The sequence below is a fragment of the Artemia sp. Qi Xiang Cuo genome, chromosome 3, assembly GCF_049724085.1.
Source record: "Artemia sp. Qi Xiang Cuo chromosome 3, ASM4972408v1, whole genome shotgun sequence".
NCBI classification, from domain to species: Eukaryota; Metazoa; Arthropoda; class Branchiopoda; order Anostraca; family Artemiidae; genus Artemia; species Artemia sp. Qi Xiang Cuo.
In genome coordinates this window covers 6,411,240-6,433,671 of record NC_142796.1, presented here as the reverse complement: position 1 = coordinate 6,433,671, position 22,432 = coordinate 6,411,240, and the positions used below count along the sequence as shown (strand labels likewise).

Genomic DNA, 22,432 nt, shown 5'->3' with positions numbered 1-22,432 from the left:
ACCCATCAAAATTTTGAGATAGCCATTTTGTTCAGCGTAGTTGATTTAGAGATGGAAAATATGTTTTTGAGGAGGAAACTCCACCACAACCCTCGGGGCAAGGATTTTAAGTTATACCCTGAGGGCATAAGAGAACGATGTTGGCACTATGCATTATTTATTATTTTTTTTCCTTTAGAGCAGGGCATTTCGTATCGAAGAAGTTGTCGTAGAAGCTTCGAAAAAGGCTGATTCAAATGGAAATTGGAATGGCTTGTGCTCTTTTTAATAGTCGAGAGTGATTGGAAGGCAACCAACACCCCTTCCACACCCACCATTTCCCAAAACACATCCAATCCAAATTTAGAGATAACCATTTGTTCAGCGTAGTTGATTTCCACATAGATATTATGTTTTTGAGAAGGACACTCCCCCCGAGCCTTCAGGGCAAGGGTTGTAAGTTATGCCCTGGGGGCATATAAGGTTTTTATAGAAGGTGTTGTCGTAGAAACTTCAAAAAAGGCTCATTCGATTGGAAATTCAAAGGGCTAGTGCCCTTTTTAATCGTCGAAAGTGATTGGAGGGCAACTAGCCCCCCCCCCTCATGCCCATCAAACCCAAAACACATCCAATCAAAATTTTGAGATAGCCATTTTGTTCAGCGTAGTTAATTTCCAGATAGAAAATATGTTCTTGAGAAGGACACTCCAACACAACCCTCGGGGCAAGGGTTGTAAGTTATGCCCTGGGACATATAAGGTTTTATAGAATGCGTTTTCGTAGAAACTTCAAAAAGGGCTCATTCGATTGAAAATTGAAAAGGCTAGTGCCCTTTTTAATAGTCGAAAGTGATTGGAAGGCAACTAAACGCCCTTCCACGCCCACCATTTCCCCAAAAACATCCAATAAAAATTTTGAGATAGTCAATTTGTCCCACGACGTTCAAAGTTCAGGAAATTATACCTTTGAGCAGGAAACTCCCCCAAAACCTTCGGGGCAAAGATTATAAGTTATGCCCTGGGGGCATATAAGGTTTTTATTGAAATTTTTGTCATAGAAACTTGAAAAAGGGCTCAATAGATTTGAAATTCAAAGGGCTACTGCCCTTTTTAATAGTCGAAAGTCTAATTCCCCTCTTACGCCCTTCTTTTCCCCAAACACATCCAATCAAAATTTTTATATAGCCATTTTATTCAACGTAGTTGAAAGTTTTGGAAATTAGGTCTTTAATGATGACAACCCCTCCCCAACAGCCCTCAGGGCAAGGGTTGTAAGTTATGCCCTAGGTGCAAATAAAGCTTTTATTGAAAGCTATGTCGTAGAAACTTCAAAAGGGCTCATTCAATTGGAAATTGACAGGGCTAGTGCCTTTTTTAATAGTTGAAAGTGATTGGATATCGACTAACGCCCCTCTCATGCCCAACATTTACTCAAACACATCCAATCAAAATTTTCAGATATACATTTCGTTCAACGAAGTTGAAAGTTCTAGAAATTAGGTCTTTTAGGATGATGACCCCCTCAGAGCCCTCAGTACAAGGGTTGTAAGTTATGCCCTGGGGGAATATAAAATATTCTAGGACCACTGGGTCGATACGATCAGCCCTGGAAAAAAAAAATAATAAATAAAAAAAAAAAAAAATAGACACGCATCCGTGATCTTTCAAGCAAAAAATGCAAAATTCAACATTTTTGTAGATAGGAGCTTTAAACTTCTACAGTAGGGTTCTCTGATACGCTGAATATGATGGTGTAATTTTCATTAAGGTTTTATGAAATTTAAGGGGTTTTCCTCCTTTTTTCGAAAATCAACCAAATTTTCTCAGGCACTTAACTTTTGATGGGTAGGACTAAACTTGATGAAACTTATATATTTCAAATCAGCATTAAAATCTGATTCTTTTAATGTATCTATTGGTATCAAAAACCTGTTTTCTAGAGTTTCGGTTACCGTTGAGCCGGGTCGCTCCTTACTTACAGTTCGTTACCACGAACTGTTTGATAATCTTGAGATAATCCCATCACAAGAATATATGAATAATGATTTGCAATTAGCTTAAGAATCAACACTATTATCGACTGATTGTACTTTTATGTATTTGGGCTCCGGTTGTAATTTTATCACTTGCTTCAAATAGACCCATCCATCTATCTTATTTTGTCTGATTTTCAAAAATTTGACCGACGATGTTAAGGCTCGTGAAATATCTATTGTTTGGTCATTACCTAATTTCGTGCAGAAATAGGGGGAGGTTTCCTCTTTGTAACATAGTAAAATAAACGTGACTTGGGCAAGGGAGTCAAGTGAGCATAATTAATCATTGTTAAAAAGGCATCTGAACCAAATGTGTCTCTTCTAAGTGTTTTTTCCTAAGGACAACTGGTTAAAAACGATCCTGCAAATAAAACAAAAAATAACAAATATTTCAAATTTTTCTTCTGAGGGAAAATAGGAGAAGAAGGAGAGGGCCATGTTGTAGAAAAATAAGTTATTATTCGAATAAATTTAATTCCATTATTTAATTCCATTGCAAATTTAATTCCATATTTAATTCCATTATTAGGCTATTTCATTCCATTATGTGGCTTTGATCAAAATACCGATACGTCTCAGAATACTTTCCTTCTTTTGCTAGAACTATACTTCTTTTTCTAGAATTATATTGTTCCGGAATTTTTGGGAATTATTTCTTACAGATTTTAACGCGTGATTTCATCCTTTTTTTTAAATCAGCATTTTTGCAATTGAGTAAATCGCTATTAAACTTTAATTTTTAGAGTTTCGTTTGCTATTAAAAAGTATAACTCTTTTCTTGCTGTCCATTACCATTGAGAGTTTGATTACATCCTATCCTCGGAGATCTTACTTTTCGCCAATGATATTTAAACTTGAAAGACATCTTATTTTTTAATTTCACAGACTTTGAATTATTATTACGAGCTTGAAAATTTGAATTGTTAATTATAACTAAGAACGGCCTCCAAATTTTCCAATAAAACTTGGAAATTTGACTCTGACTCATTATATCTTGAAAAAAATTACTCTCTCTCTATGGTTTGCTTCAAGGCGCTAGATAACTTTCTGATGTTGTAAATGCTTGATAATTTACAATTCTAAATGTGAAATCGTCTAAAGGCGATAGTTATGTATTAAAGATAGAAAAATTCAATACTGCAACAATGTGAATTCTTACTACTGCCTACTCTTTGATCATCATTACATTGAGAAGTAAGCCTGATGAATCAAAATGGCCAAGCTTTTTCTTCTTTTTTCTTTTTTTTTTTTTTTTTGCTTTGTCAAAGAGTTTTTGCATCAAAGAGGTATTTTCAGTTGGAGGGGAGGCGGCGTACAATTCTTTGAAGTGCCCAACAACAAAGGAATAAAATAGTAACAATAGAAAAAAATAAACAAAATATTAGTGGGAGGGGGCAGGAGCCCACTACTATCTACTGTTTTGTTAGCTGCCCCCTAAACCCCCAAAGAAATTCGACCAAATTTCTTAGATAGTTTTTTTTTTATTCAAGTAGTAGAAAGGTTCAATAAATATGCTTCAGGAGATAACAGAAACCCCCCTTTCCTAAGGCTGTTATCTAAGGGGGGCTAAGGGGTTTGACAGCCCCACCTGAAATCTTTGTCTGACTCGTGAAAATGTAACAAAAATGCATATAGAAAATTTTGACATGTTTTTTTAAAGAATTTGCCCCCTCCCCCCAAAAAAATAACCTCCTGCTAAAAAATTACCTCCCTCCCCCTCGAACAAAAAGCCTGGATACACCCTTAATCCTCCCCTCAAACAGCTTCTGATTCAAGGGTTATAAATTATACAAGTTGCCAACTGTTTACATTTATGTTTCATTATTGGGAAGGCGGGAAATTAGAAGGGGGTAAAATTTGATCCTGGCTGTCTGAAGGGGCTAAGCGTATGATTTCTAAGCTTTCAGAGAATGTTGAGGGAGATTTTCAGCTAAATCAAAGGACGCCATATATCTAAGCGGTATAAACAGCATATTTGCAATATCCCTGGAACAGCTGAGTGGATTAAGTTGGACCTTTCAGGGAATGTGTTGCTACTACTACTATTACTAAAAACTCACTGCACTATCAAACCGTCTAAGTTTAGCATAGCTACACACGCTCCTTCTCCATCCCAATCTATTCATAACCTCCCTCTTTACACCATCCTAAGGAGTTCTTATTTCCCTTAAATCTTTCCTTACGACCTCCTCCCAACCCATTCGAGAGCAATCTGCTTTTCGTTTTGGCACTTGGCAGTTGGCCAAAAAGGGCCATCTTGGAGGTGTTGAATTAAATCAAAAGTCCAATGGGTTCACGGCTGTAAAAAAAAGGGTATCTGCCCTGTTTCAAAAACGGCTAAGGGTATTAAGCTGAAAGCTCAACAAATATGTTTCCAGGGATGACAAGACCCACAGAACCCCTTACTTACTTATTTGTACTTACTGCATGACCAGACGTCAATGCCCCACCTCACATCTAGAAGACTCCGTATCATTGACTCCCATTTGTCGCGATCTTGACCCAGCTCTTCAGCAAACCCGAGCCAGCAGCTCTCCCAATTTCTGCCAAACCCTTGAAATCCACCAATGGTATCGAGGTCATTTTTGACAGTTAGCCACCAATTTTTCAGTTGACCGCCTGGACGTCAGTGCCAATATGAAAGAGGAGCAGCTAAAAGTACTTGCTTGATGATGCGGTCACTGGGTCTTCTCAGGACACGGCCAAGCCAAACCAGTCTTCTCTATTTGACAATCGTGGCTGTTTTACAGCAGCGGTGACACACATAAGCATTTGAGATTCTGTTGAAGCATCGAATTCTCAGGATTTTTAGTAAACAGCGGTGGTCAAAGACTTCCATATCATGGAGAGGAAGTGCCTTCAGTGGCCAAGTGCAAACTGCATAAAACAGAACATATCTAACAGCCGCTTTGTAGACGCAAATTTTTTCTTCAAACTGATCTTCCGTCGATTCCACAAATGGCGGTGAACTTGGGAGAATATAACTTGGGCTTTGTTGTTTCTGTTCTGTACGTCAAGGTCACAGCCTCCACGAGAATCGATTAGTGAGCCAAGATAAGTGAGACTATCAACCATCTCCATTTCCTGTCCGTAAGGCACAAGCTGATAATCCAACTGTATATTTAGGTCCATAACTTAAGTTTTGAGCGTATTGATCTTCATACCCAGCAGCTGAGAGAAATATGCTATTTCATTTAGCATTTCTTGGAAGTTGATGGATCACCAGCAAAAGCAAAGATATCATTCACGTATAAAAGGTAAGACACGTTAATGCTCAACCTCGGAATGACACCATCAAAACTCGAGAGTGCTCTTTCTAGAACCCAATCTATAAAGTAGTTGAACAAAACGGGGGACTATATGTATCCTTGTTTCACACCCCCACCCACACTGAAGGTCTCAGTTTCTTCATCCAGCACTCTTTTAGTCACTTTGCAATTCTCATAGTAGGGGTTCAGCAGCTCTCTAAATTAAACCAGCATACCATATTCTATCATGATTCGCCAAAAGTTTTCATAGGTTACAGAGTCGAAAGCAGCGACGAAATCCAAAAATATATTATAATTATAGTGAGGTTGTAGCATCCACACTGTTGTAGAATAAGACGAAGGGTGAAGATCTTGTTAGTGAACCCTCTCCCTCTGCAAATTTCACACTGATTTTGATACGTCCACTCTTCTTTTGCTCCCTCGAATCTTTTGAGCGAAATTATCGAGAATACTTTGGTGGCCATGTCTATGAATGATATCCCTTTGTAGTTACAGCTGTCACATTTGCTCCCCTTTTTAATTGCGGGGATTATTACTGACAGTTTCCAATCAGACGGGAAAATCTTCATCTCCCATATCAGACTGAAGGGGGTTCTAGTTGTTTAACTACAACATATGGTGAGGCCTTGCAGACCTTAGGAGGGAGACCATCTTGACCAGGTGACGTAATGGTTTTTAGCCGTTTAATCGCCTTTAGTATCTCTGAAGTTGAAGGTGGTGCCATGTCAATTTCATAAATTTCAGCTGAATTATCAACGCATCTTACCCATCTGTGTTTGGATTAAGTAGGTATTTAAAGTGATTCCTCTAGTGATCAAGTTTGCCTTGCACGTCAGAAATCGTATTACCTTGATTGTCGTTTAAGGGACCAGCGATAGGTGACTTTTTTCCGGTTATTTCTTTGTAAGTTCTATAATCCATTCCTGTGTCATTGTTTCTGTCTCATTTTCCCATATCCAAGGCAACCTCATTCCAAAATTGCTGACGGCCCCAACGGAAGCTGATTTTGATCAGTTTACCTAATGACTTTTTTACTACGGTTGATGTGTTTGATGCTTGTCGTTTAGTAGCCTCTATTAGCTTTACAGTTTTCTCTGAGACACAATTTTCTCAGCTTTGCAGGAGCATGGTCAATAACTTCAGTAGCCACCTTTTCATTAGTGTCCTGGAAATGTGTTCCATAGGGTGGTGGGTCTTCGTCACAGTCTGTCAGGCTTGCAAACTGGCTCTGTATCTTCAGGCAGAAGTCCTCTTTCACTGATTGAATTTTCAGTTTCTCCACGTCTAACTTCCTTTTTGGAGGATTGTCTCTTGCTTAAGCTCAACTTTAGGAGTATATTTGTACGAACAAGTGCATGATCACTTCCAGATTGAGATCCCGTGCAAACTCCTCTATAAGCTCGAGAATTTATAACTGGGGAGCACCAACACTCACGGATAAATATGTGGTAAATTTGTGCAGCTTTAGAGCCATCTTTTGAGCGCCAAGTTATCATTTGAAAGGGTTTGTGTTGGAATATGGTGTTGGATGGTAAGGTTATGGGATCTCGCGAACTGGAGTAGTCTATCCCCATTGGCACAGCACTGTCCATAAGTGAACTGACCAACAATCTCGCGAATATTGGGGTCTGTTGGGTCAACACGGGAGTTCCAAATCACCTTCTAGAATCAAGACGTCTCTTTTGGGGTATTTCTGCATCGTAATCTCCAGATCAGTGTAGAAAGAGTCCTTATCAGCATCCGTCGACAGTCTTGTTGGTGCGTAGACAGCAATGATAGACATGTTGGGTAGTCTTACTTTCATTCGTAGTCTTGCTATTCTGGGTTTCACTGGATCCCATGCAAGAAGAGCTTTTTGCGCATGGCAGCCAATCATAAAGCTGACTCCATTGTTCCTGAGTCCATCATACGCACCAGAGTTGAGGAATAAGTACGAGTTGTCAGAGCAACGGACTGGTATGGTTTTTACAGAAACTCGATTCAATCTTGCCTCCGACAGAAAAGAACGTCTGCTTGGTAGCGATTCATTTCCATAGAGATCACTAGCCATGTTGATTCTCGCTTCACGGATCTCACATTCCAGTTTTAAACTTGAAATTCATTCATCTGTAGATTTATTTTACTGGTAATAGGTCTCTCATTTTTCTATGTCGCCGGTATTCCAGGGAGCGAGATCGCGTCGCTTGAAACCTGGGATGCCATAGTTTGCACATCATTTCTGGGACTACTAGTTTCTTCATAAATGTTTCATGGGAAATTTTCTTGACCAAGGGTTTCTCAGACCCACGGCCCCCGACAGAGTCCCCGATAGTCCTTTGAAGAGGCCGTTGTTCATAAACCAAACGGATACTAGACTCTGTCGCAGTTGTCCTCCTACAGAGGATCCTCCCAAGATGGTGTTCTGCTTCACGATGTAATTTAAACCGTTGCTGGGAGAAGGGTTCCAGCTCACAGGACGTCTCCACACGCCGGTGGGCCCTGCTGAGTGAATATCAGAGGGGCCTTCTTCCTCCTCCACCTCAATTTATGATTCCTGGGTGAGGATGTCCTAGTTTCTATTATGGCCCCAAGGACTAGGTCCCCCCCCCTTTGTATGCGTCTCCTATTTAATGGAGGTACCCTGCATATCTTTAGGACGTTCCCCTCTCCGTCACCTGGCGACGCACTGAGTGGCCTGGGGAGGCCCCTACTGAGAAGGAGTCTCAGTAGGTATCTTAAACACCTGGAACAAGGGTAGTAAATTATGCCAGTTGCCCATGGCTTACACATAGATTCTGTAATAGAAAAATTATTCTTCGGGTCAAGAAAATCCGATATTTTGTTTGAAATGGGAAGGGGGTCTTAAAATAGTCCAAACAACTTTTGTTCCTAATTGATCGTATTTCAAATGAGGTCTCACGGATCATCCACTATGCCAAGATTACCAGAGTTTCACAAAATCTACTCTAGAGACAACACACGTACCATATTAAATCAAAGGACATTGTGTGTAAATGATTTTTCAAGTTATTTACACTACCTTAGGAATGGCTTAAGGGTTTGCGATAAAACTTTGAGGGAGCATTGGACATTCAATTGAACTTTGAATTTTGACTTGGGAAGGGGGCAGAGTTATACCAAAGGAAAATATATTTATGAAGTTCATTAAAATTGTGCGTCTGCAAGATCTTGGTAACAGCTTGGGAGATGTAGTAGAAACTTTCGGTCACTACTGGAGAAAGACAGGGAACGGGCTGGGCAAGGAATTTTCAAGCCTAGTTCTGATGGAAGGGAAAGGGCTAACCAAATTGTGCCTTAAATCCATGATTAAGTAACGTTTTTCCACTATAAGCAGCTATGCGACTTGTAATTTTTGCGCGGCTAAGTAGCTAGACGTAACAAAAGGCAGCAGGTGCTGCCAGGTTGTGGATATGGTATTTACGTAATGTCAGAAATTAAATAATAAAAAAAACAATTTTTTCAACTGAAAGTAAGGATCAACATCAAAATTTAAAACGGTCAGAAATTATCACGTATAGGATTCGGTTCGCCCCCTAGTCAATGCCTCACTCTTTACGCTAAAGTTTTTTTTGTACTTTCATCAGAGCTATTTATTCTAATTAACGGCCTTTGTGATTAAGGGGTCATCCTTAAAGAATTGGAACAAAATTTGAACTACATCATAAAGAGCGAGATATTGACTAGGGGGCCAACCCCCTAATATATGTAATAAAAATATACGAATATAGAAGTTCGTTACGTAAGTTAATTCGCAAGTTTCGTCAGAACAAAATTTCGAGAAAGCCATTTAGCCGAAAAAAGTAAAATTTATATGTAAATTTCGTTTCAATTATTCATGCACGGTGAGCCAAAATCAAAGCTGAATTAATTCAAAAACGTTAAGAAATTAAATTAAAAAAAAACGTTTTTTTTAACTGAAAGTAAGGAGCGACAATTAAAACTCAAAACGAACAGGAATTATTCCGTTTATGAAAGGGGCTGTCCCCTCCTCAACGCCTCGCTCTTTACGCTAAAGTTTGACTCTGTCTCACAACTTTGTCTTTTAAAATAATAAAAAAAAAAATTTATCGTAAAGAGCGAGGTGTTGAGGAGGGGGCAGCCTCTTTCATATACGGAATAATTTCTGTTCGTTTTAAGTTTTAATGTTGCTCCTTACTTTCAGTTAAAAAAAAACTTGTTTTTCATTATCTAATCAAAATCAAGACGCTATGATACAAGATTTGTAGGAAGTGGGAATTTCATAGTAGGAAGCAAAGGAATGAGGCACTGAGTAGAGCAGAGGTGGAACACAGACATTGGTGTTGACCTCAGAAGGTTTAGCACTCCGATTAATTACGCTAAGTCATTTATTGCTAAATTTGTCCTAGAAAAAACGGGACCATTAGTTCCCTTCCACCTCTCCTAAACGTAAGCAAGAAATTCTATTATCCAGTTTTATCTTTAAGAACAACAAAATATTAAATATAAATATGCCGCTTCTCTGTGTTTTTATAGAAGATATGTTTAAATAATTTATGAGACGCCGCTGGCTGAAAAATGCAAGAGGAGAAAAAACACGAAAAGAAGAAAAAACGAGAACCTTGTAAAATATTAGATGATAGCAGACCTGTTAAACGATTGGGTTTTAAAAAAGTATTAAGTAAAAAGAACTTGGATTTTTTTTTGGAATTTTTCGGGATTTTTTTTTTTCTTGGATTCATTTACTGCTCGATTTCTTGTTCATTTACCCTTTCACAGTTACTTGGAAATGATCCTGGTTTTATATTACTGGTTATTTTTTACAGTTTTTTGTTTATTTTAGTGGTTGTGTTTACGTTTTTTTTTATTTTTGCACTGAGGACGGTCGCACGGAGGTCTCGGCTTATATATTTGCATTGCATTTGAATTCTCACGCGCAGTAAACATCCACGTTTTTTCTTCTTTTCGAGTTTTTTTCTCATCTTGTAAAGCATATTTATGGCCAACTCCAAATGGGTATTAAATCATTTGCATAAGTCTTAGGGCCGCACGACAAACATCAAAAGGAAAGTTTTCTCAAAAGGTATATAAAAGAAATTTCTTACAGAAGCTTTCCAATTACACTTTCATAATTATTTTTTTTTATTTCAGAATAAAAAACGTCTTAAAAAGATATGTTACTGCCATAAGAAAATTATTGTAACATTCCTCGTTTTATCTCCTTATTCAATTCATATGACTAACATTTCTTTGTGAGAAAAGACGGTTATAAAACTTTCCTTTGAAATACATTTATATTTAAGGAAGCAGCGTTGCAAATACTTTACTAAAGGAAAATGGAACCTCTATGACGTAGATAATTTCGGAGATCACACTGCCTTTCCATGACGATAAAAAAAAAGTTCAAAATAGGGATAAAATCCTTTTTAATAGAAATTCACAAAAATACCAGATATTTCGGTCACATATACAGTGACCGTCATCAGTAGTAAAACTAAGCTTAGTTTTACTACTGATGACGGTCGCTGTATATGTGACCGAAATATCTGGTATTTTTTGTGAATTTTTTATACCCTGTCTATTAAAAAGGATTTTATCCCTATTTTGAACTTTTATTTTATGGAGCCTCTATGTCTGTAAACAAAATATTGAAGTTATTGAAGGTCAAATAAATAGCTCATTTTGGACTCTTCGCGTTTCGTTCATAAATGTAATAACCAAATGTAATGTTACTACAAATAGTTCAATTCTGGGGAAAAAATTTGAGATTACTTTGGTCTAAAGGCCAGAATCGACGAGGAAAAGATCTTGGCCTGTCTAAATTAATCAGTTTTAGACCTTGCTTTTTTTTACCCTTGTGAATAATCGGGTGCACAGAACCTGGAGTGGACTCCCTAGCTAATTTCAGTGTTCTTAAACTGCAACTGAATAACAGAAGACTCAACTCTTTCCAAATCAAAATATTAGAATATTAAGTTATTTTGCTGATATTAATCACAATTTTGCACTAGAATATTATTTTATTTTAAGCTAATACCTTTTGCAGTTCAGGTTCCCGATTTGGGCGAATTATCTTCTATTCCAATATAGTAAACGTTCTGAGGGGAATGGGTCAGTTTGAGACGCAGACGTAATTTGTTGTTTTGTGAGAATGGGGTAAGTAGGACAATTATGGACATATTTTTTCAAGGGCCAATGTCTTTCTTCCGCAAGAATCAGGTTGGCGGGGGGAGGGCATTAATGGTTGATTTGGTAAATTTTGGGGAGGGTATTTTTTGGTAAATTTGAAATGGACACATAGAAGTGCTTTTGCCAATATTACCAAGCAGCTAAAAGCGTAATATAACGTAAGCTGTTCAGTGTATTTTTTTTCTCCATTGCTTTTGTATAAACTATTTTCTTGCTTTTGTTTTCGTTTTCCATTTTTGTATGGCTTTATTTTGTGTAACTATATATATTGCTAACTATAATAGCAGCATTTTTTTTTTTATTATTTAAACTACTTCGGTTTTGCCATGATAGTATTCATAATGATATAGGCTATCTTTGTGTGCCAATGTCTTTCTTCCGAAAAATTCCGGTCGGGGGGGGGGGGCCACTAAATCTTGAATTTACAGGAAATTTGAAATGGACATATAGAAGTGCCTTTGCCAATATTACCAAGCAGCTAAAAGCCGCAAAAGCTGCAAAAAGCGTATTAGGCCCTATAACGTAAGCTGTTCAGTGTATTTTTTTTCTCCATTGCTTTTGTATACACTATTTTTTTGCTTTTGTTTTCGTTTTCCATTTTTGTATGGCTTTATTTTGTGTAACTATATATATTGCTAACTATAATAGCAGCATTTTTATTTTTATGATAGAAACTACTTAGGTTTTGACATGATAGTATTCATGATGATATAGGCTATCTTTGAGTGCAAATGTCTTTCTTCCGAAAAATTCAGGTCGGTGGGGGGGGGGGCACTAAATCGAGAATTTACAGGAAATTTGAAATGGACATATAGAAGTGCCTTTGCCAATATTACCATGCAGCTAAAAGCCGCAAAAGCTACAAAAAGCGTATTATAACGTAAGCTGTTCAGTGTATTTTTTTTCTCCATTTCTTTTGTATACACTATTTTATTGCTTTTGTTTTCGTTTTCCATGTTTGTATGGCTTTATTTTGTGTAACTATATATATTGCTAACTATAATAGCAGCATTGTTATTTTTATGATAGAAACTACTTAGGTTTTGCCATGATAGTATTCATGATGATATAGGCTATCTGCGAGTGCCAATGTCTTTCTTCCGCAAAATACAGGTCGGTGGGGGGGGGGGGGCACTAAATAGTGAATTTAAAGGAAATTTGAAATGGACATATAGAAGTGCCTTTGCCAATTTTACCAAGCAGCTAAAAGCCGCAAAAGCTGAAAAAGCGTATTATAACGTAAGCTGTTCAGTGTATTTTTTTTCTCCATTGCTTTTGTATAAACTATTTTCTTGCTTTTGTTTTCGTTTTCCATTTTTGTATGGCTTTATTTTGTGTAACTACATATATTGCTAACTATAATAGCAGCATTTTTATTTTTAGGATAGAAACTACTTAGGTTTTGCCATGATAGTATTCATAATGATATAGGCTATCTTCGAGTGTCAATGTCTTTCTGCCGCAAAATTCAGGTGGGTGGGGGGGGGGCAATAAAGAGAGAAGTTAAAGTAAATTTGAAATGGACATATATAAGTGCATTTTCCAATATTTCCAAGCTGCTAAAAGCCACAAAAGCTGCAAAAAGCGTATTATAACGTAAGCTGTCAGTGTTTTTTATAATTGTGTATTTTTTTCTCCATTACTATTGTATAGACTATTTTTTTGCTTTTGTTTTCGTTTTTCATTTTTTATATGGATTTATTTTGTGTGACTATATATATTTGTAACTATAATAGCAGCATTTTTATTTTTATGATAGAAACTACTTAGGGTTTGAAATGATATTATTCATGATAGTATATCTTCGAGTGCCAAGGTCTTTCTTCAGCACAAATCCGGTTTGTGGGGGGGGGGCATTAAAGATTTAAATTACAGGAACATTGAAATGGACAAAAATAAGTGGCTTAGCCAATATTAACAAGCAGCTAAAATCCGCAAAAGCTGCAAAAAGCGTATTATAACGTAAGCTGTTCAGTGTATTTTTTTTCTCCATTTTTTTGTATAAACTATTTTTTTGCTGTTGTTTTCGTTTTCAATTTTTTTATGGCTTTATTTTGTGTAAATATATATATTGCTAACTATAATAGCAGCATTTTTATTTTTATGATAGAAACTACTTAGGTTTTGCCATGATAGTATTCATGATGATATAGGCTATCTTCGAGGGCCAATGTCTTTCTTACGCAAAATTCAGGTCGGTGGGGGGGGGGGCACTAAATAGGCAATTTACAGGAAATTTGAAATGGACATAGAGAAGTGCCTTTGCCAATATTACCAAGCAGCTAAAAGCCGCAAAAGCTGCAAAAAGCGTATTATAACGTAAGCTGTTCAGTTTCCATTTTTGTATGGCTTTATTTTGTGTAACTATATATATTGCTAACTATAATATCAGCATTGTTATTTTTATGATAGAAACTACTTTGGTTTTGCCATGATAGTATTCATGATGATATAGGCTATCTTCGAGTGCCAATGTCTTTCTTCCGCAAAATTCAGGTCGGTGGGGGGGGGCACTAAATCTTGAATTTACAGGAAATTTGAAATGGACATATGGAAGTGCCTTTGCCAATATTTCCAAGCTGCTAAAAGCCACAAAAGCTGCAAAAAGCGTATTATAACGTAAGCTGTTCAGTGTATTTTTTTTCTCCATTTTTTTTGTATAGACTGTTTTTTTGCTTTTGTTTTCGTTTTCCATTTTTGTATGGCTTTATTTTGTGTAACTATATATATTTCTAACTATAATAGCAGCATTTTTATTTTTATGGTAGAAACTACTTTGATTTTGCCTTTATTGTTTTAATATTGATATTGGCTATATTCTTATGCCATTGTCTTTAGTCCCAACAATTCAGGGGGGTGGGGGGGGGGCACTACATAGTCAATTTACAGGAAATTTGAAATGGACATATAGAAGTGCCTTTGCCAATATTACCAAGCAGCTAAAAGCCGCAAAAGCTGCAAAAAGCGTATTATAACGTAAGCTGTTCAGTGTATTTTTTTTCTCCATTGCTTTTGTATAAACTGTTTTATTGCTTTTGTTTTCGTTTTCCATTTATGTATGGCTTTATTTTGTGTAACTATATATATTGCTAACTATAATAGCAGCATTTTTATTTTTATGATAGAAACTACATAGGTTTTGCCATGATAGTATTCAAGATGATATAGGCTATCTTCGAGTGCCAATGTCTTTCTTCCGCAAAAATCAGGTCGGTGTGTGGGGGGGGGGGGCACTAAATCTTGAATTTAAATGAAATTTGAAATGGACAAAAAGAAGTGCCTTTGCCAATTTTACCAAGCAGCTAAAAGCCGCAAAAGCCGAAAAAGCGTATTATAACGTAAGCTGTTCAGTGTATTTTTTTTCTCCATTGATTTTGTATAAACTATTTTATTGCTTTTGTTTTCGTTTTCCATTTTTGTATGGCTTTATTTTGTGTAACTATATATATTGCTAACTATAATAGCAGCATTTTTATTTTTATGATAGAAACTACTTAGATTTTGCCATGATAGTATTCATGATTATATAGGCTATCTTTGAATGCCACGGTCTTTCTTCCGAAAAATTCCGGGCGGTGGGGGGGGGCACTAAATCTTGAATTTACAGGAAATTTGAAATAGACATATAGAAGTGCCTTTGCAAATATTACCAAGCAGCAAAAAGCCGCAAAAGCTGCAAAAAGCGTATTATAACGTAAGCTGTTAAATGTAATTTTTTTATCCATTGCTTTTGTATATACTATTTTATTGATTTTGTTTTCGTTTTCCATTTTTGTATGGCTTTATTTTGTGTAACTATATATATTTCTAACTATAATAGCAGCATTTTTATTTTTATGATAGAAACTACTTAGGTTTTGCCTTGATAGTATTAATTATGATATAGGCTATCTGAGAGTGCCATGGTCTTTCGAACGCACAATTCCGCTGGGTGGGGGGGGGGCACTACAGATACAATGGAAATTAAAAGGTAAATATACCTATATAATTTCAGTTTCCAAAATTAAAATGCAGCTAAAAGCCGCAAAAGCGGCAAAAAGCGTATTATAACGTAAGCTGTCAGTGTTTTTTATAATTGTGTATTTTTTTCTCCATTACTATTGTATGGACTATTTTTTTGCTTTTGTTTTCGTTTTTCATTTTTTATATGGCTTTATTTTGTGTGACTATATATATTGGTAACTATAATAGCAGCATTTTTATTTTTATGATAGAAAATACTTAGGGTTTGCAATGATAGTATTCATGATAGTATATCTTCGAGTGCCAATGTCTTTCTTCCGCAAAATTCAGGTGGGTGGTGGGGGGGGCATTAAAGCGTCAATTTAAAGGAAAATTGAAATGGACAAAAATAAGTGCCTTCGCCAATATTAACATGCAGCTAAAAGCCGCAAAAGCTGCAAAAAGCGTATTATAACGTAAGCTGTTCAGTGTATTTTTTTTCTCCATTTTTTTTGTATAAACTATTTTTTTGCTTTTGTTTTCGTTTTCAATTTTTGTATGGCTTTATTTTGTGTAACTATATATATTGCTAACTATAATAGCAGTATTGTTATTTTTATTATAGAAACTAATTAGGTTTTGCCATGATAGTATTCATGATGATATAGGATATCTTTGAGTGACAAGGTCTTTCTTCCGAAAAATTCAGGTCGGTGGGGGGGGGGTACTAAAGCTTGAATTTAAAGGAAATTTGAAATGGACATATAGAAGTGCCTTTGTCAATATTACCAAGCAGCTACAAAAGCCGCAAAAAGCGTATTGCAACGTAAGCGTTCAGTGTATTTTTTCTCCATATCTTTTGTATAGACTGTTTTGCTTTTATTTTCGTTTTCCATTTTTGTATGGCTTTATTTTGTGTAACTATATATATTGCTAACTATAATAGCAGTATTGTTTTTTTTATGATATAAACTAGTTCGGTTTTGCCATGATAGTATTCATGATGAAATAGGCTAACTGCGCGTGCCTAGGACTGTAGTCCGCACAATTTCGGGCGGGGGGGGGGGGGGCACTAAATAGGCAACGGAAAGGAAATTTGAATTGGACAAATATAATTGCATTCGTAAATTTTACAATGCAGCAAAAATCCGCAAAAGCTGCAAAAAGCGTATTATAACGTAAGCTGTTCAGTGTATTTTTTTTCTCCATTTCTTTTTTATATACTATTTTCTTGATTTTGTTTTCGTTGTCAATTATCTTATGTATTTATAGTGTGTAAATATAAATATTACTAACTATAAGATCATCATTGTTATTTTTATTATATAAAATTCGTAGTTTTTGAAATTATAGTATTAATGATGAAATATGCTATCGGCGAGTGCCAATGACTTTCTTCAGAACAATTCAGGTGGGTGGGGGGGGGGGTACTAAATCTTGAATTTAAAGGAAATTTGAAATGGACATATAGAAGTGCCTTTGCCAATATTACCAAGCAGCTAAAAGCCGCAAAAGCTGAAAAAGCGTATTATAACGTAAGCTGTTCAGTGTATTTTTTTTCTCCATTGCTTTTGTATAAACTATTTTCTTGCTTTTGTTTTCGTTTTCCATTTTTGTATGGCTTTATTTTGTGTAACTATAGATATTGCTACATATAATAGCAGCTTTGTTTTTTTTTTGATATAAAATACTTCTATTTTGACATTATTGTTGTCATGATTATATTGGCTATCTTTGAATGCAACGGTCTTTCTACCGCAAAATTCAGGTCGGTGGGGGGGGGCACTAAATATTGAATTTAAAGGAAATTTGAAATGGACATATAGAAGTGCCTTTGCCAATATTACCAAGCTGCTAAAAGCCACAAAAGCGGCAAAAAGCGTATTATAACGTAAGCTGTTCAGTGTATTTTTTTCTCTATTGCTTTTGTATAGACTGTTTTTTTGCTTTTGTTTTCGTTTTCCATTTTTGTATGGCTTTATTTTGTGTAACTATATATATTGCTAACTATAATAGCAGCATTTTAATTTTTATGATAGAAACTACTTAGGTTTTGCCATGATAGTATTCATGGTAATATAGGCTATCTTCGAGTGCCTATGTCTTTCTTCCGCAAAATTTAGGTCGGAGGGGGGGGGGGGCCCTAAATCTTGAATTTACAGGAAATTTAAAATGGACATATAGAAGTGCCTTTGCCAATATTACCAAGCAGCTAAAAGCCGCAAAAGCTGCAAAAAGCGTATTATAACGTAAGCTGTTCAGTGTATTTTTTTTCTCCATTGTTTTTGTATAAACTATTTTTTGCTTTTGTTTTCGTTTTCCATTTTTGTATGGCTTTATTTTGTGTAACTATATATATTGCTAACTATAATAGCAGCATTGTTATTTTTATGATAGAAACTACTTAGGTTTTGCCATGATAGTATTCATGATGATATAGGCTATCTTCGAGTGCCAATGTCTTTCTTCCGCAAAATTCAGGTCGGTGTGGGGGGGGGGGACACTAAATCTTGAACTTACATTAAATTTGAATTGGACATATAGAAGTGCCTTTGCCAATATTACCAAGCAGCTAAAAGCCGCAAAAGCCGCAAAAAGCATAATATAACGTTAGCTGTTCAGTGTATTTTTTTTCTCCATTACTTTTGTATATACTATTTTATTGCTTTTGTTTTCGTTTTCAATTTTTGTATTGCTTTATTTTGTGTAACTATATATATTGCTAACTATAATAGCAGCAGTTTTATTTTTATGATAGAAACTACTTAGGTTTTGCCATGATAGTATTCATGATGATATAGGCTATCTTCGAATGCCAATGTCTTTCTTCCGCAAAATTCAGGTCGGTGGGGGGGGGGCACTAACTAGTCAATTTAAAGGAACTTTTAATTGGACATATATAATTGCCTTTGTAAATTTTACAATGCAGCTAAAAGCCGCAAAAGCCGAAAAAGCATATTAGGCCCTATAACGTAAGCGGTTCAATGTATTTTTTTTCTCTATTGCTTTTGTATAAACTGTTTTTTTGCTTTTGTTTTCGTTTTCCATTTTTGTATGGCTTTATTTTGTGTAACTATATATATTGCTAACTATAATAGCAGCATTTTTATTTTTATGATAGAAAATACTTAGGTTTTGCCATGATAGTATTCATGATGATATAGGCTATCTTCGAGTGCCAATGTCTTTCTTCAGCAAAATTCAGGTCGGTGGGGGGGGGGGCCACTAAATCGAGAAGTTACAGGAAATTTGAAATGGACATATAGAAGTGCCTTTGCCAATATTTCCAAGCTGCTAAAAGCCACAAAAGCTGCAAAAAGCGTATTATAACGTAAGCTGTCAGTGTTTTTATAATTGTGTATTTTTTTCTCCATTACTATTGTATAGACTATTTTTTTGCTTTTGTTTTCGTTTTTCATTTTTTATATGGCTTTATTTTGTGTGACTATATATATTGGTAACTATAATAGCAGCATTTATATTTTTATGATATAAAATAATTCGTGTATGCAATGATATTATTAATGATATGATATCTTCGAGTGCCAAGGTCTTTCGTCATCAAAATTCCGGTGTGTGGGGGGGGGCATGAAAGCTTGAATTTACAGGAAATTTTAAATGGACAAATATAAGTGCCTTTGCCAAAATTTCCAAGCTGCTAAAATCCGCAAAAGCTGCAAAAAGCGTATTATAACGAAAGTTGTCAGTGTTTTTTTCATATATCGTGTATTTTTTCTTCATTGTTTTTGTATAGACTATTTTTTTCTTTTGTTTTCGTTTTCCATTTTTTGTATGGCTTTATTTTGTGTAACTATATATATTGGTAACTATAATAGTAACATTTTGATTTTTATGATAGAAACTACTTAGGGTTTGCCATGCCAGTGACTCCGAATATTGACAAAATTACATTCAAAAAGGCGAAAAAAGCGAAATTTCTGGTTGATGGCAAGCACAATTAGTAAAGAACATCAGGTTGTTTTTTTTGTAGAATTGTGCGTTCATTTATGTTTTCAAAAAGAATGCGACTATGCACTGAAATGTTTACGTCTGTAAGGCCAAAAGGCCCGCCTAAAAAGCCCTTCCATCTACTTTATATCATTTTATAATAATGTTCAATGATACTGCTATCATTGAACATTAATATTTAACATGATAACTCTATAATTGATAGAACTGAACACTTTTAGCACACTTGCAGCACACTTTCAGCTGAAAATGTTTTAACTTTCAGCTGAGCAACATGGTTTTTTTTTACACTACTTTTCAACAGGAATGGATTGAGAAAATTATCAGAACTTTTAGAGAAGACAAGTTAAACCAGAAAATCAGAAATATTAGAAAATCTAAATTAATCAAAACATGAAAGAAGAGACTTGGGATTCCTCAGAAGAGTATCAGAAGTCTTATCAGAATTTAGTGAGAAGACAAGCTAAATAAGCTTTCTTTCTTTTAGTCCAAATTGCTCATAATACAAAAGAAGAATCTCGAGTTACTCCGAAGAGTCTTATAAAATGCCTCAAAATTTATCAAACAGTTCGTGGTAACGAACTGTAGCCTAAGTAAGGAGCGACCCGGCTAAATAGTAACCAAACTCTAAAAAAAAGAATGTCGATACCAACAGATGCATCAAAAGAATTATATTTTTATGCTGATTTCAAATATATAAATTTCATCAAGTTTAGTCTTACCCAGCAAAAGTTACGTGCCTGAGAAAATTTGCCTTATTTTCGAAAAAAGGGAAAACAACCCCCTAAAAGTCATAGAACTTTAATGACAATCACATCATCAGAATCAGTGTATCAGGGAACCCTATTATAGAAGTTTCAAGCTCCTATCTGCAAAAATGTGGTATTTTGTATTTTTTGCCAGAAGAAAGATCACGGATGCGTGTTTATTTTTTTTTTTTTTGTTTTTTTTCAACCAGGGGTGATCGTATCGATATAATAGTACTAGAATATTGTGAGAGGGCTCATTCAAACGGAAATTAAAAGTTATAGTGCCCTTTCTAAGTAACAAAAAAAAATTGGAGGGCAACTTAGCCCCCTCCCACGCTTATTTTTTCCCAAAGTCACCCAATCAAAATTTTGGAATAGCCATTTTGTTCAGCATAGTCAAAAATCTAATAAATATGTCTTTGAGGATGACTTAATCCCCCACAGTTCCCGGGGGAAGAGCTGCAAGTTGTAAACTTTGCCCATTGTTTACATAAAGTATTGGTTATTGGGAAGTGTACAGAACTTTTTCAGGAGGGATTTTTTTATGGTGCAGGGGGGGGGGGGTCAGAGTAGAGGGTTACAGAGGAGTATCTTTCCATGGAGGATGTTTCCTTGTGGGAAGGGACATTTCTAAGAAGGGGGCGCCGGATTTCCCAGCTTTATTTTAAAAACGATCAGAATTAAATGAAAAAAACAAGTTTTTTCCAAGTGAAAGTAAGGAGCAAAATTAAAACTTAAAACGAACAGAAATGTTTACGTATATGAGGGGGTTGACCCCTAGTCAATACCTCGCTCTTTACGCTAAAGGTTTTTTTTAGTACTTTCAAAAGAACTATCTATTCTAATTAACCGGCCTTTGTGATTCAGAAGTTTGTGATTCGAACAAAATTTGAACTTTAGCGTAAAGAGCGAGGTATTGAAAAGGGGGTGAACTCCCTAATATACGTAATAAAAACATACGAATATAGAAGTTCGTTGCGTATGTTAATTCGTAAGTTACGTCAGAACAAAATTTCGAGAAAGCCATTTAGCCAAAAAAAAGAAAATTCATATGCAAATTTCGTTATAATTATTCATGTACGGTGAGCCAAAATCAAAGCTTCATTAATTCAAAAACGTTCAGAAATTAAATTTAAAAAAAATTTGATTCTGTCTCAAACTAAATTTTTTAAAACAATAAAAAACTTTAGCATAAAGAGCGAGATGTTGAGGAGGGGACAGACCCTTTCATGTACGGAGTAATTTCTGTTCGTTTTAAGTTTCAATATCGCTTCTTAATTTAAGTTAAAAAAAACTTAGTTTTTTTTTCATTTAATTTTCAAAGAGAAAAATCTCTAAAAAAAAAACAAACAAACGAGACTGTGGCCAGTGGAGAGAAAAAAAACAACAGAAACAAAACAACGCGGATATTTCGCCTGTATACAAACAATGCGTCTTCAGCACGAAAGCACGTCTTTCATTCATTTAATTTTTTAGAAGAATAGTCAAAGGAACACACGAAAGAAAGAAAAAAAATACTTTTCTTGCATTCCGAACTATTCATAAGACGAAAGGAATGGTCTCAGGATTTCTTAGAAAAGTCTAAGCAGACTTGTCAGAATTTATTTAGAAGACAAGCAAAGTGAGCTATCTTCTTAGTTCACATTGTTCATAAGCTGAAAAAAGAATCTTAGGACTTCCCAGAAGAATCTCAGAAGACGTCTCACAACTTATTGAGGAGAAAATTCAGGCGGCAACATCAAAATAACTACAGAAGCTATTTTTCTTGAAGTCTGAGTTTTTCACACGATGAAGCAGAGGTCTTAGGATTCCTCAGAAGAATCTCAGGAGACTTATCAGAATTTGTTGAGAATACAAGATAGGTGATCTATCTTCCTTGTAGTTCAAATTGATCATAGAATCTCAGGTCTTCTCAGAAAAGTCTCAGAAGACGTCTTCGCTTTTTTTAAGGAAACGTGGCTTTCAATCCAAAGTGGTATTTACTTAGACTAAAAAGGTCTATTCTGTCTAAAAACTAGAACAGCAAATGATTTTTGAGACCATATAGGCTAAGTATGACCAAACAAGAAAACATAGGCCAACGAAGCCCCTGTTTTCACAAAGATAATTAAAGCCAGTGAAAAAAGAGAAAATGCAAATATTTCGGCCGAATCCTCTGCTCAGCTGTCCTCAGTGCAGGAGGAGGAGTCTTATAGACAGAAGATAAATGCATTGATAGAAATATTTGCATGTTTCTGTTATTTTGCTGGTTGTGACTTACCAGATTTTTCTTCGTTGTCCAACGTTTTCTCGAATTGACTGCAACGGCAAAACACATAAAACCTAAATAATTATGTCTAAGA

General features: G+C 35.6%; 2 protein-coding genes across 2 annotated transcripts in view; both read right to left on the bottom strand.

The window, feature by feature from the left end:
• The window catches only part of LOC148953700 (metabotropic glutamate receptor-like), a 265,383-nt gene that overhangs the window by 210,795 nt on the left and 32,156 nt on the right, over positions 1-22,432 (bottom strand).
• On the bottom strand, positions 6,920-7,333 carry LOC148953701 (protein CFDP2-like). Its single transcript, XM_089085808.1, has one exon. It carries the CDS (start codon positions 7,331-7,333, stop codon positions 6,920-6,922), a length of 414 nt encoding a protein of 137 aa, XP_088941934.1.

What these genes read in the sequence shown, in the direction of transcription:
- LOC148953701 (XM_089085808.1), bottom strand. Translation starts at nt 7,333, where the DNA reads ATGGCTAGTGATCTCTATGGAAATGAATCGCTACCAAGCAGACGTTCT.